Source organism: Ursus americanus, chromosome 10, assembly GCF_024610735.1.
Source record: "Ursus americanus isolate L20-20 chromosome 10, mUrsAme1.1.p, whole genome shotgun sequence".
Taxonomy (NCBI): domain Eukaryota; kingdom Metazoa; phylum Chordata; class Mammalia; order Carnivora; family Ursidae; genus Ursus; species Ursus americanus.
In genome coordinates, this window is record NC_142136.1 from 3,954,511 (window position 1) to 3,976,848 (window position 22,338).

Below are 22,338 nucleotides of genomic sequence, written 5' to 3' on the forward strand. Positions count from 1 at the left end.
ATTATAATTACAAACCCCGCGCCACTAATTATGGACTTCAGATGCTTGTTAAAATGTTCCTTCATTGCTGGCCTCCAGATTTCTGCTGCCTTGCAAAACTGCACTGACTAAATCAACAATGCATCGCGGTGGGAACAAGAAAATGTTATACAGAAAGACAGACTTCATGTTACATGATCTAGGGAAAGTACCATCAGTCTGCAAACACGTAAGCATGCCTAAAAAATAAATATATGCACTGGTAATTCTACCAAATTCTACCATGCTGTCTTTAAATCTTTCTACAGTTTCTCAAAGCATCCGCCTACCATTTTCGTCCAGGTAGGTCAACAGGATAGAGCTAGATTCTGTCCCCTCTACGGCGTAATCCAACGGGATATTTCCATTAACATCCTGGAGAAGGACGTTGGCTCCAGCCTGTAAGTGAAACAGAACAGACGGAACATGATGTATACTGTTAGCAAAGAAAGCAGATCAAAACTTTCACTTTCACGTTAGTCGGGAAACAGGTCCAGAGAAGTCTGTGCTAGATCCACCCCCAGAGAATCATGTAGGAAACTGTAATTCCATTTCAAGAGAAATACCATAAATACTTTGTGAGCCTCCAGTAGGCTAAAAACACCCAATTGACCTTTGCAAGGCCTTAGCCCTGACTTCTCCCCACTCCTCTCGCTCAACCGCAAATACCCAGCCCATGGCTGGGACGCCAACCGCACCTCTTCGTCGGCTGCCTTGTCTCTAACACAGCAGAAGTTTCCCGTGCCTTCGGAGAGTCTCTGGAGAACTTTTCTAGGAACTCTGACACATCTTCCCCAAACTATCCTATAAGCTCTTCAAGCACCTTGCTCTCCGCAGAAAGTCATCTGAGAGCTATTCTCACACTACTGTGTTGTAATAAAGGCTTGGACTAATGGCTTCTGGCTGTATGTCTTTTTTTTCCCCCTCTTTCTATTTTCTGAAAAAAGCACAATCTGTAGATATTAATGGACGAAGCATATTCAATATGGCCAGGACACATCATTTAGCTTCAAAGCACTCTCCATCAGGTGCCTCTGAGGAAGCATCCCCCCGCTCCCCGCTGCCCATCCCAGCTTAAATACGATGACAGATGTACTTTCCCTTAGAAAAAATTTGCTCACGTAAATCTTTAATGAGCTCCATAAAATTTATCAGGCATGGTTTACATCTTTTCTCCAAGGGCATGGCGTGAACACATACCCATTGACCAAGACTCCCCGTTCACCTCCCAATCACGAGTCACTGAACTCAGGTCAGGGACATGAAAGTCTTCCCCTATTCCTTTTACTGAACACAAGTCTGTGCTGCAATGTCACTAAAGTTCATACACTCTCCGAATTCCAAACGTTACATGAAAAGGTGTGTAATATTCACAGTCTTATACACGAAAATGGGAGATTTTGCCTTCTGTTATTGTACACCTGGATTAAACAAACAACTGTACTATACCTTACCGAGTCCACACAGCGTTTCCAAAGGACGGCTCTAAATAGCCTGTGAAGACAGAACTAAAAATAGATCCAAGCGGCCAAATAGTCTGTGTCGTGCTGTCTGTCCTGCAGAGAACTACGCCGCCCCCTCACCACCCAGAGTGCCGCACATTGTACTCGCCATAACCATATAAGGCTACTCCTGTATCTGAGCAAATTAAGTGCTATATTGCAGATTTTCACTTAGCTAAGGAAGCATGTGAGTTTAAGATCCTTAAGACTTCAAAGGATCTTCTTAGCGCATTTAATTTTTTTAGTTATTCAGAGTTTGAAAAAGAAATCACTTGAGGCAATACTGTTAAGCAGACTTTGCTAAGGAGTCCTCTCTTTTAGTGTCCAACCAGGAGAGGAAGATTTTGCATACCTACTCAAGTACCAATTGTTAAAGAACCCGTTGAGAGAGAGAACTGCAGGGTGCCATTGTCGATTTCAATACTAAGGAGCAGAAGTCAATCAGGTATTCTCTTTCTCGCCAACGCATAAATGTGCAGCTACAATCTTATCTCTGCCAAACATCTGGATATGAGACAACAGTGACTATAACTAAGAGTCATGTATTATCAATAACAAAAAGAAATAGGAGGACAACTTGGTGCTGAGGGGGTGGTGCACCTGGAGAGAAGGCTCCCTACTCTGTAAGAAGCAATGAGGCTCTTGCAGAGCAAGTCCGAAGCTGACACTCACTGCTCCTCATCTCAGCTGGGCTCCTTCACTGCCATCCAACCCGTTCATCACTCACCAGTCTCTGCTGCTCAGTCACCAGGTGCTCCCCGCTCTACAGATGTTAGTCTTCCCTGGGGGTGGGAAAGTTCCCTCATCAAAGATCACAGCTTATTCCCCTGTGCCTGACCCCCTCCCCCACCCACCTGCTATAGTGCCTGGACCACGTTAGCCACTAAAAAAGGTTTACTGGAAGAAACAAACAAACAAAAAAAAGGAGGCAAAAACTGAACTTAGACTAATTACTAAAAATTAAGGCAGAGAACTGTAATTTTCATAATTTTTAAACTAAATTTCCTGATTTTTAAGGGTGCATGAATAAAATTACAAAATCACTATATGCATACTTACATTGTTCTGCCTTTGCTCTTTCAGGTGGACATCTGTGACCCGCCTTCCTTCCTTCCTTTCCTCTCCCCTCTCCCCCTTCCTTCTCCCTCCCTTCTTTCTTCCACCACTGGACAGGGTGGGAGCGCCCCACCTGCAGGGGGGCCTGGTGCTGGGCCCCCTCCACCCTGACCATCTGGTCTTGGGAGAGGCCCCCGGACAGGCTGAGCCTTGTGTAGTAAGAACACTGGTCCTCAAGGATCCCCTGAGTAGCTGTATATCTGGAATTATACTTCTGAAATTGTACATCTATTAAGAAAACAAAAATGAAAAAAAAAAACAACATTGATACGATTCCCTGACTGATTACCGTTCTTAGCATGACTGGCTCGAGTGTTAATGTGCAATTTTAGTTGTTAATAGATCCCTCTGGAACTGAGGGCCTGAGGACTTGCAAAGTAAGACTTCTCCTCAAAATGTCAGAGACCTGCCTTAATAACACCAGGATGCTCTCATTTTCAGCGTACGGAAAGGAAACGGCCCATGGGGTTGGGAATTAGTAACATTTACAACGTATTGTGCCAGTACTTTTTTTTTTTAAAATACTTTGAACCACTCAATAATATAAAGTTAATTTCAATTTTGCAAAGTGAGAGCCAATAAATCATTCAATAAAAATATCCCCCTGACATTGTCCCTTTTTAATAAGAAATTTGAAAAAAAAATATATGTATTCTAAAATATTTTTTTCTCTTCCAGACATGATATTCTTAAATACTTTCTTTTTTTTTTAAGTTTTTTTTACATTTCAAATTTCATTCCACAGATGCTAAGAGTCCACTACATAAATGGTTTTCCAGCGCTGAGTATCACAGCCAGGGAAAAGTGCCCCTGAACTGTGCCACATATTAATTACATTGTTTCCGTGGATGTGGGGCTCACTATTTCCAGTACAGAACGTGGGCGCCAACAGCAAACATGAACTTTCATTTCCCCGTGTGTCGGTGTGTGCATTGCACGGTGCCCACCACGGTTTCATTCCAGGACATGAGAAGCAGGATGAGGTGAGGGCTTTAGGTTAGAGTTTCAAACACAGGACAAGGCGTGTCCAAGGTCGCACCTACTCTTTTGTACAAGAACAACTGTCTAAGCCATCACGACACGTCTCCCAAAGCCTACATCGTAAAATAACTGAACGCTGTACTTTCTGAAGACAGATGGCTTCGGAATTAGCTGTGTAAAAAGGGTAGCGAGAGTGAGAATAGATGGGAGGACACACGTACGTTCTCGTTCATACGCGGTGCCCGTGAGCACAGTACGCCCTGGGAGGTGTGTGTGCCCACGCAGGTGCGTGTGTGTGCAAAACATCTTCCTAGTTCTATGTTTCTACACATGACCCCCAGATGTCAAACTTCTTATACTGACAGTCATCATTATCCTTTGTCTTATTCAAAGAAGAAACTCCACATTAAGAAAAACTTGCATTAGTGAGAACAGCTCAACCAAAACGTGATCCTTGTACAATACAGAGAGGCAAGGCCCTCAGTTCGGCCTCAAGACAATCAATCATATCGAGCTTGGTTTTCATCAGGAACATGAAGCATCCAATGCTATCTATGCAAAATCCTACTCCTCAAATACTTCCTTCAGTTGAGGACGGGACAGTTCCTACGGGGAGCCCTGAGCACATTTTCTCTACGGAAGGCCGCCCAAACTCCAGCCTGTCCTAACCTATGTCCTAACTCAACTATATCACCCCCCCACCCACCAGATAGGAATCCTATTTACTGCCTAGCAGATGACATACGGACCCATAAGTGCACCTTTCCCGTAAGCAAACACTGTAGCGGTTGCTGTATGTAACAGCTGAATGCCAGTGAATAGACTTGCCAGCCCTTTCATTTAGTAATAATGCTCCAACACGTTAATACTGGAATTTTAATGGCAGGTACCTGATGGCATCTTAATAAGCAAATGCCACTTTTTATAGGCTAACACTTCCTGGTAACTCTATTTCGATATCGTTTCAAGTTTTGTGAAAGTTGGAAGAGCAGTCCAAAGAGCTCCTGTATACTTGTTAGGGGTTGAATTGTATCTCCCCCCAAAAAGGAACACTAAAGTCCTAATCCCTAGTAGATGTGAAGGTGGACTTACTGGAAATGGGGTGGGTGCAGATGTAATTAGGTAAGTTAAGATGAGGGTCCCTGGGGACACACACACACACACACACACACACACACACACACACACACACAGAGGGAAGGCAGCCACATGAAGACAGAGGCGGAGATCGGAGCCACACAGCCAGCAGCCAAGGAATACCAGGTGCCCCGAGGAGCTGAACGAGACGAGGAAGGAGCCTCTGCTAGAGGCTGCAGAGGGGGTGCGGCCCTGCTAACCCCTTGTTTAGACTCCTGGCCTCCAGAACTATGAGACAATAAATTTCTGTTGCTTTAAGCCCTTTCATTTGTGGCACTTTATTATACCAACCCTAGGAAACTTATACTCTGCTTTTTACCCAACTTCACCAATTTATACTTTCCCCCTATTTTTGCACTCTCTATTTTTCCTGAATCTCTTTTTTTTTAAAAGATTTATTTATTTGAGAGAGAGAGAGTGTGTGTGCTCACACGTGTATACGCAAAAGTAGGGGGAGGGGCAGAGAGAGAGGAAAAAGACAATCCCAAGTAGACTCCAAGCTGAGCATGGAGCCTGATGAGGGGCTCGATCCCACAACCTTGAGATCGTGACCTGAACTGAAACCAACAGTCAGATGCTTAACTGACTGAGCCACCCAGGAGCCCCTCCTGAATCTCTTAAAAGTGAGTCACAGGTACCATGTCCCATCACCCCTAATATTTTAATATGTATTTCATAAGAATAAGGTAATTCTCGTGCATAAAACTTATTGCATCAGAAAATTCAGCATTACTAAACACTATTATTGAAACCACTATGCATGCCCAAATTTCATTAATGTTTCCAATCGTATTGTTGACAGCTATTTCCCCTGGCTCAGGAGGTAATCCACCATCCCCCAGTGCGTGCAGTTGTCCTTTCTTTTTAATTCCCTCCAATTTGGAACAGTCCCTCTGCCTCTTCAAGACCTTCTCTCATATGTCCTTACAAGGTTTTTGGCAGGCAAACCACAGAAGGGACGGCACGTTTATCCCATCGTACCCTATCGGGCGGGTGCATGATGTCCCTTGGTCCCATCACTGATGGCATTAACCTTGACCACTGGCAGAGGTGAGGTCTGCCAGGTTTCTGCACAGCAGAACTACAGCTGGGAACCCATGAGTGCATGCTGATATCAACAAACACATGAATACCTGAATAGAGGGGAGAAGAAAAGGCTCTTCCTTAAAACAGCATCCCAACTAATACATGCAGGAGGAATGACAAGGTTAGAACCTGGCATTCGCTCTAGTCATAATTGATTCAAATGAGAATCATCAAGGGATGCTAACACTGTGTTCCTGGGTGCTGGAAAGGCGGAAGTTTGAAGGAAACTTTGATGAGGAATAGAATATTTACATAGTCCTCAAATATCCTGCCACAAAATATCCCACTTAAATATAAAAATGCTGGCATCTAACATGATAGGGAAAATAGAAAATTCTGGGAGCGGATGTTTTGTGCTTTTGAATTGCAGATGCTTTCTCTTCTTTCTGTAGAAAATTTTGCATTATGTGCTAGCAGGAAAAAAATGAAGTTTGTCCCAAACGAATGTATAATGCACGAGCAATTATCTTAGGTCAGAACACATGCTAATAGCATTCTGCAGGTTTTTAGTTTAAGGATACTGGGACTTGTACTGCGGGATCAGAGGGATCACCTCAGCTCTTTCTCAAGGCTTCAAGTGCCCATGTCATCCGGACCCCAACCAGTTAAAGATCGTCTCCACATTTTTTGAATTAATTTGACCAAAAATACCGTGTTTGGGAAGCGTGACAATATTCACTGCTGAACTATTCATGGAGTCTTGTATTAACTGAACAATAAAAGTTGCTATCCTCAAGAAATGCACATTCAAAAGAAAGAAACACATATTTAGATAAGAACAAAAAGTCTACATGGGGCTTCTAAAATAGAAGTCCATAAAAATTTAATTGTGTATTTCCAGTATCTTGCATTCATTGAGGGGGTAAGTTTGGCGACACTATTCAGAAATGGAAAGTGGGACATGAGAACTCAGGGAGCTGCAAAACACAGACATGACAGTCAAGGGTGTTTCCTGCAGGAAGCAGGAAAGGGGGAGGGAAGTTCTCTTGACACAACGAAATGAGGCTTGGCATCAGAGGGTCCATGCCGAGTGCCGGGTTGCTGCTCACTGGCTTCAAGACCAAGGGCAATACACCTAATTCTGCCCCACAGTTTGCAAAGTGGAGCCAACTATTACTAGTTAATGGACACGCCAGTTACCTCAGTATAAGCCCAGCACAGTGCTGACATACAGTAGGTACTCAATCGGCTCTACTAATAAAAGTAATCGGAAAACAAAGACTATCTTATTAAATCTAGTATCTGTAAAGACAACCATGAGCTATACTCTAATAAATCACCCATTATTCTCTGCACACAGATGTTAGCTGGGTCCTGAATTCAAGTTCAGAATGGGGACAGAATGAAACAGCTGGAAAGAGAGAAGGCCGGGAAGTTCAGCCTGCGCTCCTTGAAATGCTAAGGATGGTAGATTTGATTTGATGGCTTCCCTTCTTCCCCTCACTCTTACGAGACGATATTTTTGACAAAACCAGCAATGGGGAAGCAAAATAATTTAGTCAAAAGCAAGAAATACTTCTAAAACATCATGCCCAGAATATGCAGGTCCAACAATGTTAAAAGTTTCAAGTGCAGCATCTAATACAAATCAGAAAAAAATACCAGAATGCCCTCTATTATCACTACTATTGACAAAAATGTCATGTGCTTGGAGATGTATAAAGGAACGCTTTGTAAATCTGTTCCTTAAAAAGAGCCCACGTGTAGCAAAACACTTTTATGAAAGATAAGTAGAAACTTACAGGCACTTCTGAAATAGATCGCCCAAAAATTTGTTCAATTCATTTATTTCCAGGTAATTTACTACTTAGTTTTTTGAAAGTCTATCTTCCAGCCAGTGACCCAGGAAAACACTATAGACCCTTCACTACTGCTTACAACCAATTATTTGAGAATGAAAAGAAAACTTTTAGCAATTTTGCCCTGTCTTCAAGGACAAACTCCAAAGAACTGCTAAAGCTTCAAACAAATCAGAACAAAGACAGCGAACTGCTTTTATAAAAAGACAAACAAAACCGTAAGACTCCACCAAAAATGAAACCTAAACTCACTGAACAAAAAGAATAACAGGCACTGACCCAAAGGGCCACCAATGCAATCAGGAAAGACAGAGGCTTGTTATTACTGTCGAATTGGGCAATTGTCAGAATTTTTATAGGGTACATTCAGAAAGCAACCCCTCTCATTCTGAAATATGTATGCCACTAAAAGGAACAGGTCAAGAAACTGTTAAACCCTCAAAACCGCAAGACATTGGATCACCACCTCTCTCCCCAAGGCTCAGCTGAGACATCCCAGTTGAAAGCCCTGTGGCAGTCAGGGAGAGAGGGTGTCAGGTAGGGTGTGCACCAGCAGAAACCTGTAACAGAGTGAATTACCCCTGATGACCACCAGTGAATGGGGCTGAGAAGGAAGAACCCATCTTCCTGCCACAGGCCATCTCTCTTGTACTTGAATCAGACCAACCAGAGGACTGCTGAGCTTCCACCTGCCCACAATCATGAAAACTTAAGGAACTGAGGCAGAAGATCCATTCATCTCTGGTCTCAAGCAGAGACTTTCCCGTGGGTTTGCGCTATTTAAGCACAGAAGAAAAACTAAAAGCATGCAACTTTCCTCCGGCTTCTGCACTGTTAGCTCCTAATGTAGGAGGCAATACCATTGGGGAATCCATTCATTCATTAAGAACTATGTATTAAGCCCCTTATTATAATTAAAATGTACTTTGAGATTCTAATGACTGTGAATTTTTATGGTAATAAAAATTTTAAAACCTGTATTACAACCATTTAAAATTTTATAACAGTTGAAATGATATTGGAACAGGTTTTTACAGCTCCCTCAGTAAACATCCTGAGGTCAATAAATATTACTGTGGGAGCACGTAAATAGTTCTGGGCAGCACCACTGCCATGCTAAGTAACAAACCACGTCAAGAAAACAAAGTATGTCAGAAAGAAAGGGGAATAGAAGAATTGAAATTGAACTGGTGTGGCGAGCATTTACAGCCATGCTAAAGCAGTCCGGACACGTTTCTACATATGACAGAAGTTTGGTGGGCGCATAGCAGTGACCACGAGCTCAATCCCCATCTTCCAGACTAAAGATGAAAAGTCAACGTGTAGTGACATAAACATAGTTATTTAACGTGAAATAGATATGAAAACCAGAGGGATCATCTGAAAGAGTTCAGAGTGATTGTATCTGGGAAGAAAAATGTGAAGAGAAGAGCTGAAGGGAAGGACACAGCTAATCTGAAAAGTCGTCCAACAAGCCCGGTAGAACTATCTGGCTTTCTAAATACTGGCTTGTATGACAGACACAAACCTAAAGGGAAAACAGTGCTACACATAAAATTATTTATGTCACGAAGCACGTATTGCCAGGATCGTGAAACGATGTAATAACAGTGTTGTAAACATAGAAAAAGTAATAAAAATCTGTATAGAATGTCTAAAATAGGAGAATACTTAAGGACAATTGTAGGATCCAACTGCGTATCACCGAACCATACTGTCGAAGAAACTGTAAGACCTGGAGATGTACAGACCGTGTGTATAAAAAGATGGACGCATTATGAAAACCACTATCAACCCAGCCAACCTTCCAAATTTAAAACGATGGTGGACACGTTTTGTGTCTCACTGGTATGACCACCTAGCATCCATCTTTGTTCCCTTTCTGAGACTGGAAGATGTTGTTTAGCACATGGAAGCTCTTAATAGGTACCTGGTCGAAGTCCTAAACGACGCTCAAAGTAGCATTTCTCTACTAAATACTAAAGGAATACAAATAACATTTCTCTATTAAATACTACAGTAATACAAACGTGTGAAGCAGTTCTACCTAATAGAACGGCATTCGATGTCTTACCTGTTGCACAAGGGAGACCTTGCGCTATGATAAAAACAGAATGCTGTGTATACATTCCAGATTGCCACCAAAATATTTCTGGGTTTCTAACTGACATGAATACTCAAATTGGCACTTTAAAGGATCTTTCTTTCCTTCAGGGATTACCTTAAACTCCTAGATTGGAGGAAAATTATCAAAGGTCTTTTATTCCGACTTCTCTTTCTCATAATAGTAACCTTATTTTATTGTTATTTCCTGTGTCTCCCTGCCTAGTGCCAAGACTCCCTCACCGCCGTAACTTCCAGCTGACAGATGATCCCTTCTACTCTAGGAGGTTCATCTGTGTTGTCTGTGTTGGATTCAGCTGCCTCCCCCTTTTGTAACTGCCCTATACTTTCCCCAGCTAACCAATTTGGCCCATAGACAGGGACATCTCCACACCCCTATCCAGCAGGAAGACATTACAGATGATGAAACCTTCCACCTTCAACAATCTAAAGGATTTGTGGGTCAAAATTGTTCACGGGGGAAATGATGAGGGAGCAGAAGGCAAGCTGAGGACAAAGCAGAACCTGACACCCTGCAAACCACCCCCTCCACACACACACACACACACACAGTCCAGGGTGGGATATGTGTGACATTCCTCACGGAAACTCCCAATTGTCTTAACCTTAAGGCCTTACTGAGTAAGAGACAGGCTGGGCAAGGTAGGGAGAGATAGGTAGGAAGCCATGGGATCAGGCTCACAAAATTCAAAAATGCAGGAGATGAAAGGAAACCAGAGATAAGGGAACAAACCAGACCACCCTGTCCTAGGTGACAGAGGTGGGGTCTTGTTATAACAGCTACTTTGACCAAGAAAATTACCCAATCCTAAAAAGGAAGTAAGCCATTGAAGGTGCTCTCACTAGTCCTTGCTCTATGATGATATGAATAGAGATGTTAAAAGGATTTAAGTTCCCCAGTCAGCTTTCTATAAAAGACCATCCCTAAAAGCCCTCAGTGGCAACCCTGTTGGGACCCTCTCACTCCTGAGAGCTTTTTCTGTATCTTCACTTCAACTATCGCTTTGATGAGGGAGCAGAAGGCAAGCTGAGGACAAAGCAGAAGGTGACACCCCACAACCCCCCTCCCCATGGGATCTATGTGACATTCCTCAGGCTCTCCTGGCTGCCCGAAAGCTAAGGAAAGGAAAAACAGAGAGTTCACGTGTACAGATCAAAATCCTGAAGGACATGAGTCTCCCTCAGTTTACAAATATTTTAGCAATCTACAAGAACAAAGCATTTTTATCAATAAACTGCCTTCCAGAAGGAAATGTAGATACAATTAAAAGTCCTTATAACCTGCAGCCCATTGACAGATACTTCAAGTGGGCAGAGTGTAATGTTCCTCCAGGAAGCTCCCAGCTAGCTTCACGTTAATGCCTTGCTAGAGGGAAAAACCACCTTACCTCACATTGGCAAGGCCTCAGGTATCCCGTGAGTTTTTTTTAACATATGAAAATCCTCTGAAACCTCCCTGTTCCTTAGCTCCCCCAACTTCCGAGTATATAATCAGCCACCCCTCACAACCCTGGGGCAGCAGCTCTTTCTGCCCGCGGGTCCTGTCCCCAGGCTTTAACCACCATTTTGCACCAAAGACATCTCAAGAATTCCTTCTTGGTCTTAGGCTTCAAACCCTAACGTCACTCCTACATCAGCTTTACTCACTCTCCTTTGTCCTCAAGATTCATTCTTCGACTCCGTGAGATAAGAACCTTGCTCTCTCACATCATTTCAGTGCCGAAACCTGGGAACACTTCCACCGAAGGAAGGGTGAGTAAAAGCGGACTCTTTCTTTTCCTCCCTGGGAGACACCTCTTCCTTAGATGACCTCTTCTCATAAACAGCAAAACCGGGCACCTGCTGGCCAGTTAAAGGCAAATAGCTCAGCCTCTGGTCTTAAGCCTCAGGTGACAGGCTTCTGGAGAAAGGTGTGGTCAATCCCCCTTCCTCAAAGGAAGGAAATGTTGGCCTAACCCTACCCAGTTTCCTTTCTATTCATTGGCTTTTTTTGTTTGTTTGTTTTTGATAATCATATTTTTTTATTACATTATGTTAGTCACCATACAGTACATCCCTGGTTTTTGATGTAAATTTCGATGATTCATTAGTTGCGTAGAACATGACCTTCTCCAGCATCATTACTAGAGGGGAAACAACCTTCAATCGACAATGGCAAGGCCTCCAGTATCTCCGGTCCTCTTTAGCATGTAAGAGCCCTTTTGAAAACCTCCCTTTTCCTCACCTCCCCCAACTCTCAAGTATATAATCAGCCAGCCCTCACAACCCCAGGGCAGCAGCTCTTTCTGCCCAAGGGTCCTGTTCCAATGCTTTAATAACACCACCATTTTGCTCCAAAAAAAAAAAAAAAATAGGCTACCAATTCATACACAGGATATCATCTAAATTCTGTATAAATTCTAACACATGGGGAAGAGGAGAGACAGATTACAAAACACATCAAAACATAATTGGTGATTATCTCTATGTGACGGAATTATTAGTGATTGTTAATTTTCTTCTTTACATGTATGGGTTTCTTTCAGTTTTCTACAATAAATGTGTGATATTTATATTGAGGAAAATATTTTTCAAAACAAACAATGAACAAAAACTATGAAAGGAGATGAAAACATATGACCATTCTCTGGGGTCCATGGCAAGTTTCAAATCTAAAGTCAAGGGTGAGGAGCAAAGCTTTAGACAAGTCGATGATTATCTGGTGAGCGAGCCTGAGTAACGTTTGAATCAATGAATGGCCACGATATAATTAAAGGTCAACCATCCAGTTAAAAGATACAATTTCATAAGCAAGCATATTGAATAAGTGTTTCCGAGAAAAAGCTAAGACAAGAAATCACGGGTTCCACGGTAGTAAAGAGCCCCCTATGGTTAGGGTAAATTGAACATAATTTCAAGGTATTGTGCAAGTCTCTTATATTACATGTCCTACTAAGCCGCTCGTTTCCCTTCATATTAGGGTTTTGTGTGAACCACACAACATTCATTCACTAAGACCTTGCACGAAATGAGCCAGTGTCTTCCTCCCTCGTTGATTATTCATATAATTTTCTCCAATACCAGTCAGGGTACTCTGCTTGTTCAAAAGCCTATCTTCGGAGCACCTGGGTGGCTCACTTGGTTAAGCTTCCAACTCTCAGTTTCAGCTTAGGTCATGATCTCCTGGGTCCTGAGATCCAGCCCCACCTGAGTGGGCTTGGTGCTCAACAGGAGTCTCCTTGAAGATTCTTTCCTTCTGCCCCTCTCCCCACTCTTGCACATGCTCTCGCTCTCTCTCTCTCAAATAAATAAATACGTCTTTAGAGAAAATCATATTGTGTTAATCTGAACACTCCATACTTTGCTCTGCGAAAATGCAGACTTTTCCAGGTCTGTTTCCCAGCAAACTGTGAATATGGGCAGTTTATATTTTCTGTCCCTAAATACTTTGCGCTAATGGTCTCCATGTGTGATTTATCTCTGGTGCCTTATGGTACCAGCTCCTCTCTCTCTTTTTTTCTCTTTCTTTCTTTAGTCTAACATATTCTATTACACTTTGAAGGTTCCTCACTGCAGTATCTATATACATAAGAAGGGGAAACCACGCAGTTTATAGGTCCTTGAATCTGAACTAGGGATGCAGTTTGCAACATTCCTAGTGTTTCCTTTTCCATGTTTGAATGACTAGCTTCTGTTAATTCCAGTTCCCCCATGCACAAGGAAATGCTCCCGGCACGTTGCTCCTGGACTTCACAACAGTACCCGCTTCTGGTTTGCCTTCCAAATCTGGCTTCTCTTTTCCAGTGTTCTCTGCAGATTCCTGTTTCTCTAACAGTCCTTAGTTTACTTCGGACCCTCTTTTAAATGTTCTTTCTTTTTTCGGACTTCACATTTTGACAGGTTGATCTGATTTACTCCAGGGCTTCTGTTCCCATATGTGTGCATATAAGACTTTCTCTCTCTTTCCCTCCCTCCCTCTCTCTCTCGCCCCGGGACCAACTGCCTCCTAGATTTCTCCGGGTGCATCTTTCATGGATCCTGACATTGACATGTTCAACAAGGAACGCATGGCCCTCCCACAGAAAAGTATTTCTCCACTCGTGTTTGCATTGCCCCTTCCAATTTCCCAAACACAGAAGGCTTGGAGTCATATTTAAATTCTCTCTCCTTCTTTAACATTAAAAAAAAACCTGCAGGGCGCCTGGGTGGCTCAGTTGGGTAAGCGGCTGCCTTCGGCTCAGGTGGTGATCCCAGGGTCCTGGAACTGAGTCCTGAATTGGGCTCCCTGCTCATCGGGGAGTCTGCTTCTCCCTCTGCTCTTCCCCTTCCCATGCTCTCTTTCTCTAAAGATAAATAAAATCTTTTTTAAAAAATCAAAAAACCCTGTGTTACTATTGATTTCACCTTCAAAATAAATTATCAACATTTCCTTCACTCTCATCACTACACCCTAAACCCACAGGGACTCACCAGCGTTTCAGGTGATGTTCTTGCAAAAGCACTGCCTCCGGTGAGGAGCCCTTGCGTCTGAGTCCACGTGTGCCTAGGGCCCTGAGGACGAGGTCCACATACTTACCCCATCACAGCCCTCACCAGAAGCTGAGATTGACACATGGCAAGCAGAAAATCACTGATGTAAATATATTAATGATTATACACTAAGAAACAAATTAGTCTTTATGCTCACTTTTTACTTTCTCTACTACACAAGAGTATCAATGTTTAGGGCCAAAGACCCTGTTTTTCGTGCTGCTCACGTATCCTTAGGAGCAAGCATAGCACCAGGCACATAGCATTAAAAATGTACCTGATGAAGGAAGGAAGGAAGGAAGGAAGGAAGGAAGGAAGGAAGGAAGGAAGGAAGGGAGGGAGGGAGGGAGGGAGGGAGGGAGGGAGGGAGGAAGGGAGGAAGGGAGGAAGGGAGGGAGGGAGGGAGGAAGGGAGGGAGGGAGGGAGGGAGGGAGGGAGGAAGGAAGGAAGGAAGGAAGGAAGGAAGGAATTCACATCATAAGTTAACCAGAGATATTTTTGAAAATAGCATCTCCATTTTTATCCTGAGTTTGAGAGGAAGACTGAGAGCTTACAGCATATTAAACATGGCTTTCTCTTCTTTTTTTTTCTTTTGATATGGAATTTATAAGGGTTTATTTAATAATACACCTTTAAACATCCTCCATTTTTATAATGGCTTTTTCAAATTTGTCTTAGGGTTAATTTCCAATTACCATTAGAAGAAATCTTTTTTTTTATAATAATATTTTTTATTATATTATGTTAGTCACCATACAGTACATCCCTGGTTTTTGATGTAAAGTTCCATGTTTCGTTAGCTGCGTATAACACCCAGTGCACCATGCAATATGTGCCCTCCTTACTACCCATCACCAGCCTATCCCATTCCCCCACCCCCTCCCCTCTGAAGCCCTTATTCTAAAATAGACATTAGAATTTATACTAATTCAGAGAAGAGTACCAGTGAGGAGCAGATAATCTGACTGTCACAGGAGAAGATGACATCCATCCCGAGTCAAGGACCGCTGAGCAGATCTATCAGTGGTGTTCTGCACGGTAGAGAGGTGGCTTCCTCTCCAAACCCAGTCCCAGACCATCGTTACACCTGGGACAGTTCAAGTACCTCTTTTGATGAGGTGATGGGACACGGTCCCTGCCAAACTCTGAAATCCTACAATTCTATTCCAGGTTTTGAGGTCTCCTTTGGCATTTCAGTATCGACAGTTCTCAGAGGAGGATGCAGTAGTGGTATAAAAACTCTAAGGCAAAGAATCTACCTTCAAGGTGTTTATTTAAGGAGTCCAGTTAAAATCACAAAATAATCCCCCCTGGCATCAAAGCACAAGAAAGACAGTAGATACAGAGGGGTGGCGGAAATGGGGATGGACATGAACTTTGGAAATAGACAAACCCCAGGTGAATCCCTGCCAGGCTGTGTTGCTGACTGTGTAAAGCCAGGAAATGATATCAGTAAGATCAAGTGTCATCTCACTTGGAGATGAGATGCAACTGGGTGATGGGCATTAAGGAGGGCACGTGATGTGATGAGCAGTGGGCGTAGTGCGCAACTGATGAATCATTGAACACTGAATCCAAAACTGATGATGTACTCACTGCATGTTGGATAATTGAATTTAAAAAAAAAAGTGAAGTCTCTTAAAATATTCCATTTTTGAGATTTTCTCATTATTGGTGACCTTCCAATGAACTCTCCCTGATCTCAAACATTCCGCCGTCAAGTATTTACATTGCCAACTACACTCTACTCAGAGGAGTCATGGAGATGAGGAGACTGCATTGTGCGTGCAGCCAACTCCCCAGGCAGTGGGTGTCCTTTCTCCCCTCGGGCTCCCCTGAAAAGTGTCCTCAGCTTCTACCTGCATTTCATGGCACAATATGGTTGTAAGAGAATCTGTCTAAGGTGCTTGGGGTCCTGCCGACTCTCTATCCCTCTTGGAACCCCACACTGCCTCAGAGCACTGTGAAGCCTCCGTATGGCAGATCGGTGAGAGCAAGAGGTGAACCCGTGACCCAAGGGCTCTGGGCACTGCTGAACTAGACCATCGAGTTCCAGGCAGGGTCTGTGAAGACCTCATCAAGATGCGTCTGGACTGGGGATGCCCTAATCCTTCTCTACGGTGACCCCTTTATTTACCAGTTTCATTATTTGAGAATGGAGGCAGGTGGCAACTGTGTCCCCCGGGGGGTAACTGCTCCCCCCCAGCAGGAGAGGCAAGTGTCAGGTCCAACAATGCAAATCTAGAACCGATGTTTGCTGAGCCTGGGAACAGGTGAGTGTGGAAAGCAGCCCTTGAAGGTGGACCTACTCGCACGGCCCCTAAGAGGAGGCTCCATGCTGTAAAACCTCCCAGCCGTGGCAGCTGTGCTGCCTTGGGCTTCCTGGCAGAGTTCTCTTCCGTCTGTCCCCAGCCTTAGAGTCACGTGGACGCCACCATCAAACACCTCTCTTGCTTCTACTGATACTTAGAAATTAAACTTTCCGATTTATTCCATTCTGCTGCTTCTAGGCTGATGGAAAATACTGAATGGTAATTGGATTTTCTGTGGCATCATTTCGGCTCAGCCTTTTTTTTTTTTTTAATTTACTTTCTCAAGCCAAAAAGTTCTCCTGTTACTAGATAAATTCTTTGCTCCTACATAGGCTTCCACCTCTCTTCTAGTTCTCAAAGTTTGAACCCAAAGTTTTTACTACACGTCTTCAATTACTGCAGAAAAGAGCCTAAGCTCTTCTGTCTGCCAGATGGTTCTCATACAAAGTTCTCCTGCATATTCACATGCCCCCGGGGCGGGCAGAGGGAGCTCAATTCAAATGCATCTTAGTTTGACAGCACGTTTCCCACGTCACATCTTTCCTTTGAAACCCCCTCACCTTCCTCCCCAGTTCCCAGGTAGCACGGATCGCTGCATTTCTCCTGAGTCCCAGCTGGCCAGTAACGTGATAAACAGCACAAAATACCATGTGCCCACCAGACACAATGTCAAAAATATGCGAACGGTCGTAGACACAGGGAGATAATGTGTGTGTTTCCTGACAGTCATTCCTGCCCCATCTACCCAAAAACTACTAACGGCTATTCACACTTCCACAGAGAATCTTGAAATTCTGCTATATTATCTGCAAATTAGACAGTTCTTTAAGTAAAGATCTTCAGAAAGATGTTATGATTTTTTTTTTTAAACAGACTCAATCATCAAGAGAACATAGCCTACAAAATCTGTCAAAGAGTGATTTTCATTTGGCAAGTCCTGGCTCAAACTCTCTGAATTAAATTATATATACACATAAAAGTATAGATCTCATAATATCTTCAGTGAATCTGAAAAAAAATCTAAAGTTACCTAACATCATATTTTTATTAATATTAAAATACCCAGATCTGGTTGCTGTAACAGATATAATATTGAAAAAGAAATAAGGGTATCAAGAATCATGAATGACAGCAAAGATATTGCATTCAAGCACTGGTCAGAAATATGCACTGTTCTGGGTCTGGTGTTTATGAATCCCCCCAAAATAAGGGATAGTTATATCCTGGTACGATAACATGCTTTTGAAACATGGTTTAAAGACTGAATGTTTCCGGGGGCACCTGGGTGGCTCAGTCGGTTAGGCGTCTGCTCAGGTCATGATCTCAGGGTCCTGGGATGGAGCCCCGCATCAGGCTACCTGCTCAGAGGGGAGTCTCCTTCTCCCTCTCCCTCTGCCCCTTCTCCTGCTCATGCTCTCTGTCTCAAATAAATAAATAAAATCTTTAAAAAAATGTTTCTGAAGATTCCATGTTTCTTTATATTTGACTATGAAGGAATTTCCGATTTTGTGGAGCTTGATTTCTTCATAAACACTGCACCCAAGTCCCTGGGATGAGCTCTGAATTAAGTAAAAAATACTCCGTCACCCACAGCTAACAGCTAGTATGACAGCCAGGCCTGATCCTTCAATGCAGTCAAAGAGGGAGCTCCCATGACTGGAAACAAAAGACCAACGTTTCTCCATCTGCTCATGGTAATGGAAATGACTTGATCCTTTTCCTGTTAGCTGAAAAGACTGTATGAAAATCTAACCGCCTCAGAACTAAGAGGTTGTCGTAACAGTGATCTCTTACAGAGATGGTTCAATTCAAGTCATCACTGGTAAATTATAAACTCCCAAGGAAGCTCTCCCTAGAGGACACACAGACGGGACAAAATCTGCATGGGACACCAGTCATCGACCTACAGGGAATAAAAACTGAGAAAAATGCAATTTGAACCAAAAGTCAAGGCATCTCCCTTGTAAAAAGTGGCTGTATGTGGTCTGACGGTGCAGTGCATATGTTAGCAGCGCCAAGTTAATACTGACACGATCATACTTCAACACCAACTTTATCATAAAATCGTCTCTAAGCGTGACTGTCGGAACTTGGATGACAAATATTTCTTTTCTTTTTTTTTAAGATTTTATTTATTTATTTATTTAACAGACAGAGAGACAGTGAGAGAGGTAACACAGGCAGGGTGAGTGGGAGAGGGAGAAGCAGGCTCCCCACTGGGCAGGGAGCAGGACACGGGGCTCGATCCCAGGACCTGGGATCATGACCTGAGCTGAAGGCAGACACTCAAAGACTGAGCCACCCAGATGACCGAATGACAGATATTTCTGATCTACCTATACCCTTCAACCATCAATAATGTGTTGAAATTCCTATTATAAATTATCTTCCAGTATTAGAAATGGGATATTCTAAAGACCATCGAAGATAAAAATTTCAAAGCACTGCTCTCATACTAAATTTATCACAGATGTAATGTGCTTGAAAGCGGGTAAATACTTAATTGATATTGCTTTAATGTAACATATTTCTTTCAGAATTTTCTTATATTATAATTAATAATCCTATTAAAATGCTTTTATTTGCTGGGCCATGCTAAAATGTGTTATATTTTTCCAATAGGTAGAATTTACTTTTTAAATTACAAGTTTCTAAGAACATTTGAGGTTAATATTAAAGGTTAAATTTATTATATTTGTGGGAACTGGTGTCTTAGAAATTTATAAGAATCTCTAAGGCAACAGTTATAGCATTCTATTTCAATATTCTCAGCACACGGCTAGTAGATAAATTTTAATACACCCTTGCAAGCTGTCCTGTTTATACATGTATTTATTGGGCTGTAAAGTATGGATATTATGATATCAGCTTTATAAAACTGTCCACAGTGTATCTATATATAATTATAAATGGACATATATGTGATCCTATGAATATACTATTATTTCTTATACAACAGGACCATATTATCTGCACTGTTTTATAACCATTTTCCAGACTTGCTCATGCCCTTCACCACCCTGGTCCGAACACTCACCTCGCCTCAGGAAGCTGCAGTGACAATCCCAACATATGCTAAGACAGATCATCTCCATGTGACCATCTGACCACGTACTTACCGACCCCCACACAGAGCTCATCGCTGGTTCCAGTCCAGGCTCCCCTTGCATCTCACTGGGTCCCAATGACCTCTCCCTCCTCACCATGCTCTTCCCACTCTCCTCAGCCAACTCCCGGCCTCCTCGACACCTGCCCTTTCTTCTCTCATCAAGGAGTCTGTACACAACCTGTTCAACGGTCTGGGACGTTCTGTCCTCTGCCTCCACCTGATGAACACACCTGGCTCCCCCTTCACCTCTCACCTTGGTGATCAGCCCAAACCCTCTGTCCTGCACATGCCCTTTCCCCACACCAGGCGCTGGTCAAAGCTGGTCGCACTTCTTCGGCGTTTATTCAATAGAGACAGTCTCACAGACAGCAACTCCACGGTATTTCCCACCACTCAAGATACTACTGGTCTAGAGACTAATCGCTCTCTCGGTGGGATTCCACAACAGGCACTCAGCCAGGCAAAACCCAAAACACCGTCTACAACTCACCATCCTAAACTATAAGCCTTATTCATGCCGTCCCCAAATTGCAAGGTCCGCTCAACAATGTCATAAAGTTTACTCTACCTGTGCCACTAGTCCCAACTGGGTTATTCTGGATTCCAATCAGAATCCTCTTCCTCTGAATTCCACAACATTTGACTGACTGACCTTTGGGTTAAAATCGTTAGCTCTCTCTATGTGGAAATGAGACTCAGTCCATCTCTTACTCCTTTCTCATTACATCTTTTCATCCAGCGCCATGCATGTCTCATGTACAGGGCCTTCACCTCCACTTGCAGCCTCTAACACAGAGGTCCCTCTCCTGGTGTTTTCCTTCACGGCCCTGCACCCAGTCTGGTGCCCTCGACACAGAAGGCGTGTTCCATATTGGAAGTCAACTGTATTGTTTAATGACTCTCACGCTTTGATACCCACAAAGGGGTGATACTTCATCATTCCAAAGCCTTTCTTGAGCCGTAATAGTGAAGGCAAGGTCAGAGGGGGAAGCGAAGCAGAGCAGAAATGTCACGTGGTGTTTCTCACTGAGTAAACACGGCCAGGCGTCTCTGACCCGAGAGCAGGAGCCCAGGCCCTGTGTGAAACTGCTATAGGCCACCATGGCACAGCCTTCCTCAACTAGGGCTCTGGCCGTAGTTGTGCTGTCAGGCTTCCAGAGACGACATTACTAGGGGCATTCCAGGGGTACAGGCCACTCATTTCACGTGAGGACCGTCTTAGAGCAGAGCATCACAGCGTAATTCGTTTGCCGAACTCCAATCGGTAGTAGCTAGAAAAACCTCTCAGCTGACCGCATCTGGTTTAGAAAGAGCCAGACGTACAGACATCCATATACATCCTCAGAGCCCTCTTGAGTTCAACTCATCCCACCCACCTCCTGGAGGAAATAAAACATAACTACATTCTACTGTAAATCGCAGCTCTCTTGAATTACAAACTACTCATCGTTAAATGTGAGAGGCTGGAAACAGCTTAAGTCACCCAAAAGTATGACAGCATCTAAACTCCGGGACACTATGCAGCCACTCAATACATGTTTGGACAAAATATTTTAAAAAACAGAATAATTTTGTGACATTTAAGAGATAATATATGGGGCGCCAGAGTGGCTCAGTGGATTGAGTGTCTGACTCTTGATTTCGGCTCAGGTCGTGATCTCAGGGTCCTGGGATTGAGTCCCACATCCGACTCCACACTCAGTGCAGAGACTGCTTAAGATTCTCTCTCTCCTTCTCCCTCTGCTTGCGTTCTCTCCCTCTCTCTCTCTCAAATAAATAAAATCTTTAAAAATAAAAAAAAGGACAATATGCATATAACACAAATCCAAGTATTACATGTGTGTTACACTCGCCCACGCAAACAGAACCAGGAGGACGTGTACTAAAATGTTAACATTGACTTTCTCTGATCGGTGGAATTGTGGGTGACTTCTATGTTCTTTTGGTTTTTCTATTTTTTCCAATGCTTCTAAAATAAATGTGAATTGCTTCTGTAATTAGAAAAATAAAACGTCTTACTGAAAGGATATTCAGAAATTCAATCTAAGTGCTTTACAATATTAATGCAAATTATTAAATTTTTTAATTGTCTTAGATACAGACGAAAAATGTTATATATTGAAAAGCACTTTTGAAGAGGCAATATAATTTACTAAAAATGGGAGCTTAAGTAAATGAACAGAGAAGCCTAAGGAAATTTTCCTTAGACCTTGGACCTTAGATGTGGAAAAGTGTGTTTCTCAAACGTACCAAGGTCGGGGAAAACCTCAAGTGCTCACGTTCCTGTCAGATGCCTATGAAAGGTACGTAATATATTTCCCCATTCTTCAAAGAATTTTATGTCAAGTTATATAGATTTATCATGAAGGACACATTATTGCCTGTTTTCTGAAATCACTTTTATGGTCTCAATCACTGTGAGTATTGAGGGAGAATTTTCACCATAGATTTTAGTGATGGGAAGGGTAGGTAACGACAGGTTTACAAAAACAACATAAGAACAACAACAAAAGTCAAACTCATAGAAACAGACAGTAGAAAGGTGGTTAGCAAGGGCTGGGGTTGGGGAGCTGGGGCGCTGCTGGTCAGAGCACAAGCCTCCAGCTGCAGACGGACAGGCTCTTGATCGAATGGACAGCACGGTG

The 22,338-nt window shown here is 43.0% G+C and overlaps 1 protein-coding gene across 2 annotated transcripts in view; it reads right to left on the reverse strand.

The window, feature by feature from the left end:
* Positions 1-22,338, reverse strand: part of MYO16 (myosin XVI) — a 580,200-nt gene that overhangs the window by 348,769 nt on the left and 209,093 nt on the right. For both annotated transcript variants that reach the window (XM_045772942.2, XM_087864977.1), the window contains exon 5: positions 309-417. In XM_045772942.2, the coding sequence (XP_045628898.2) occupies positions 309-417 (109 nt within the window). The remainder of the gene's footprint in view (positions 1-308; positions 418-22,338) is intronic.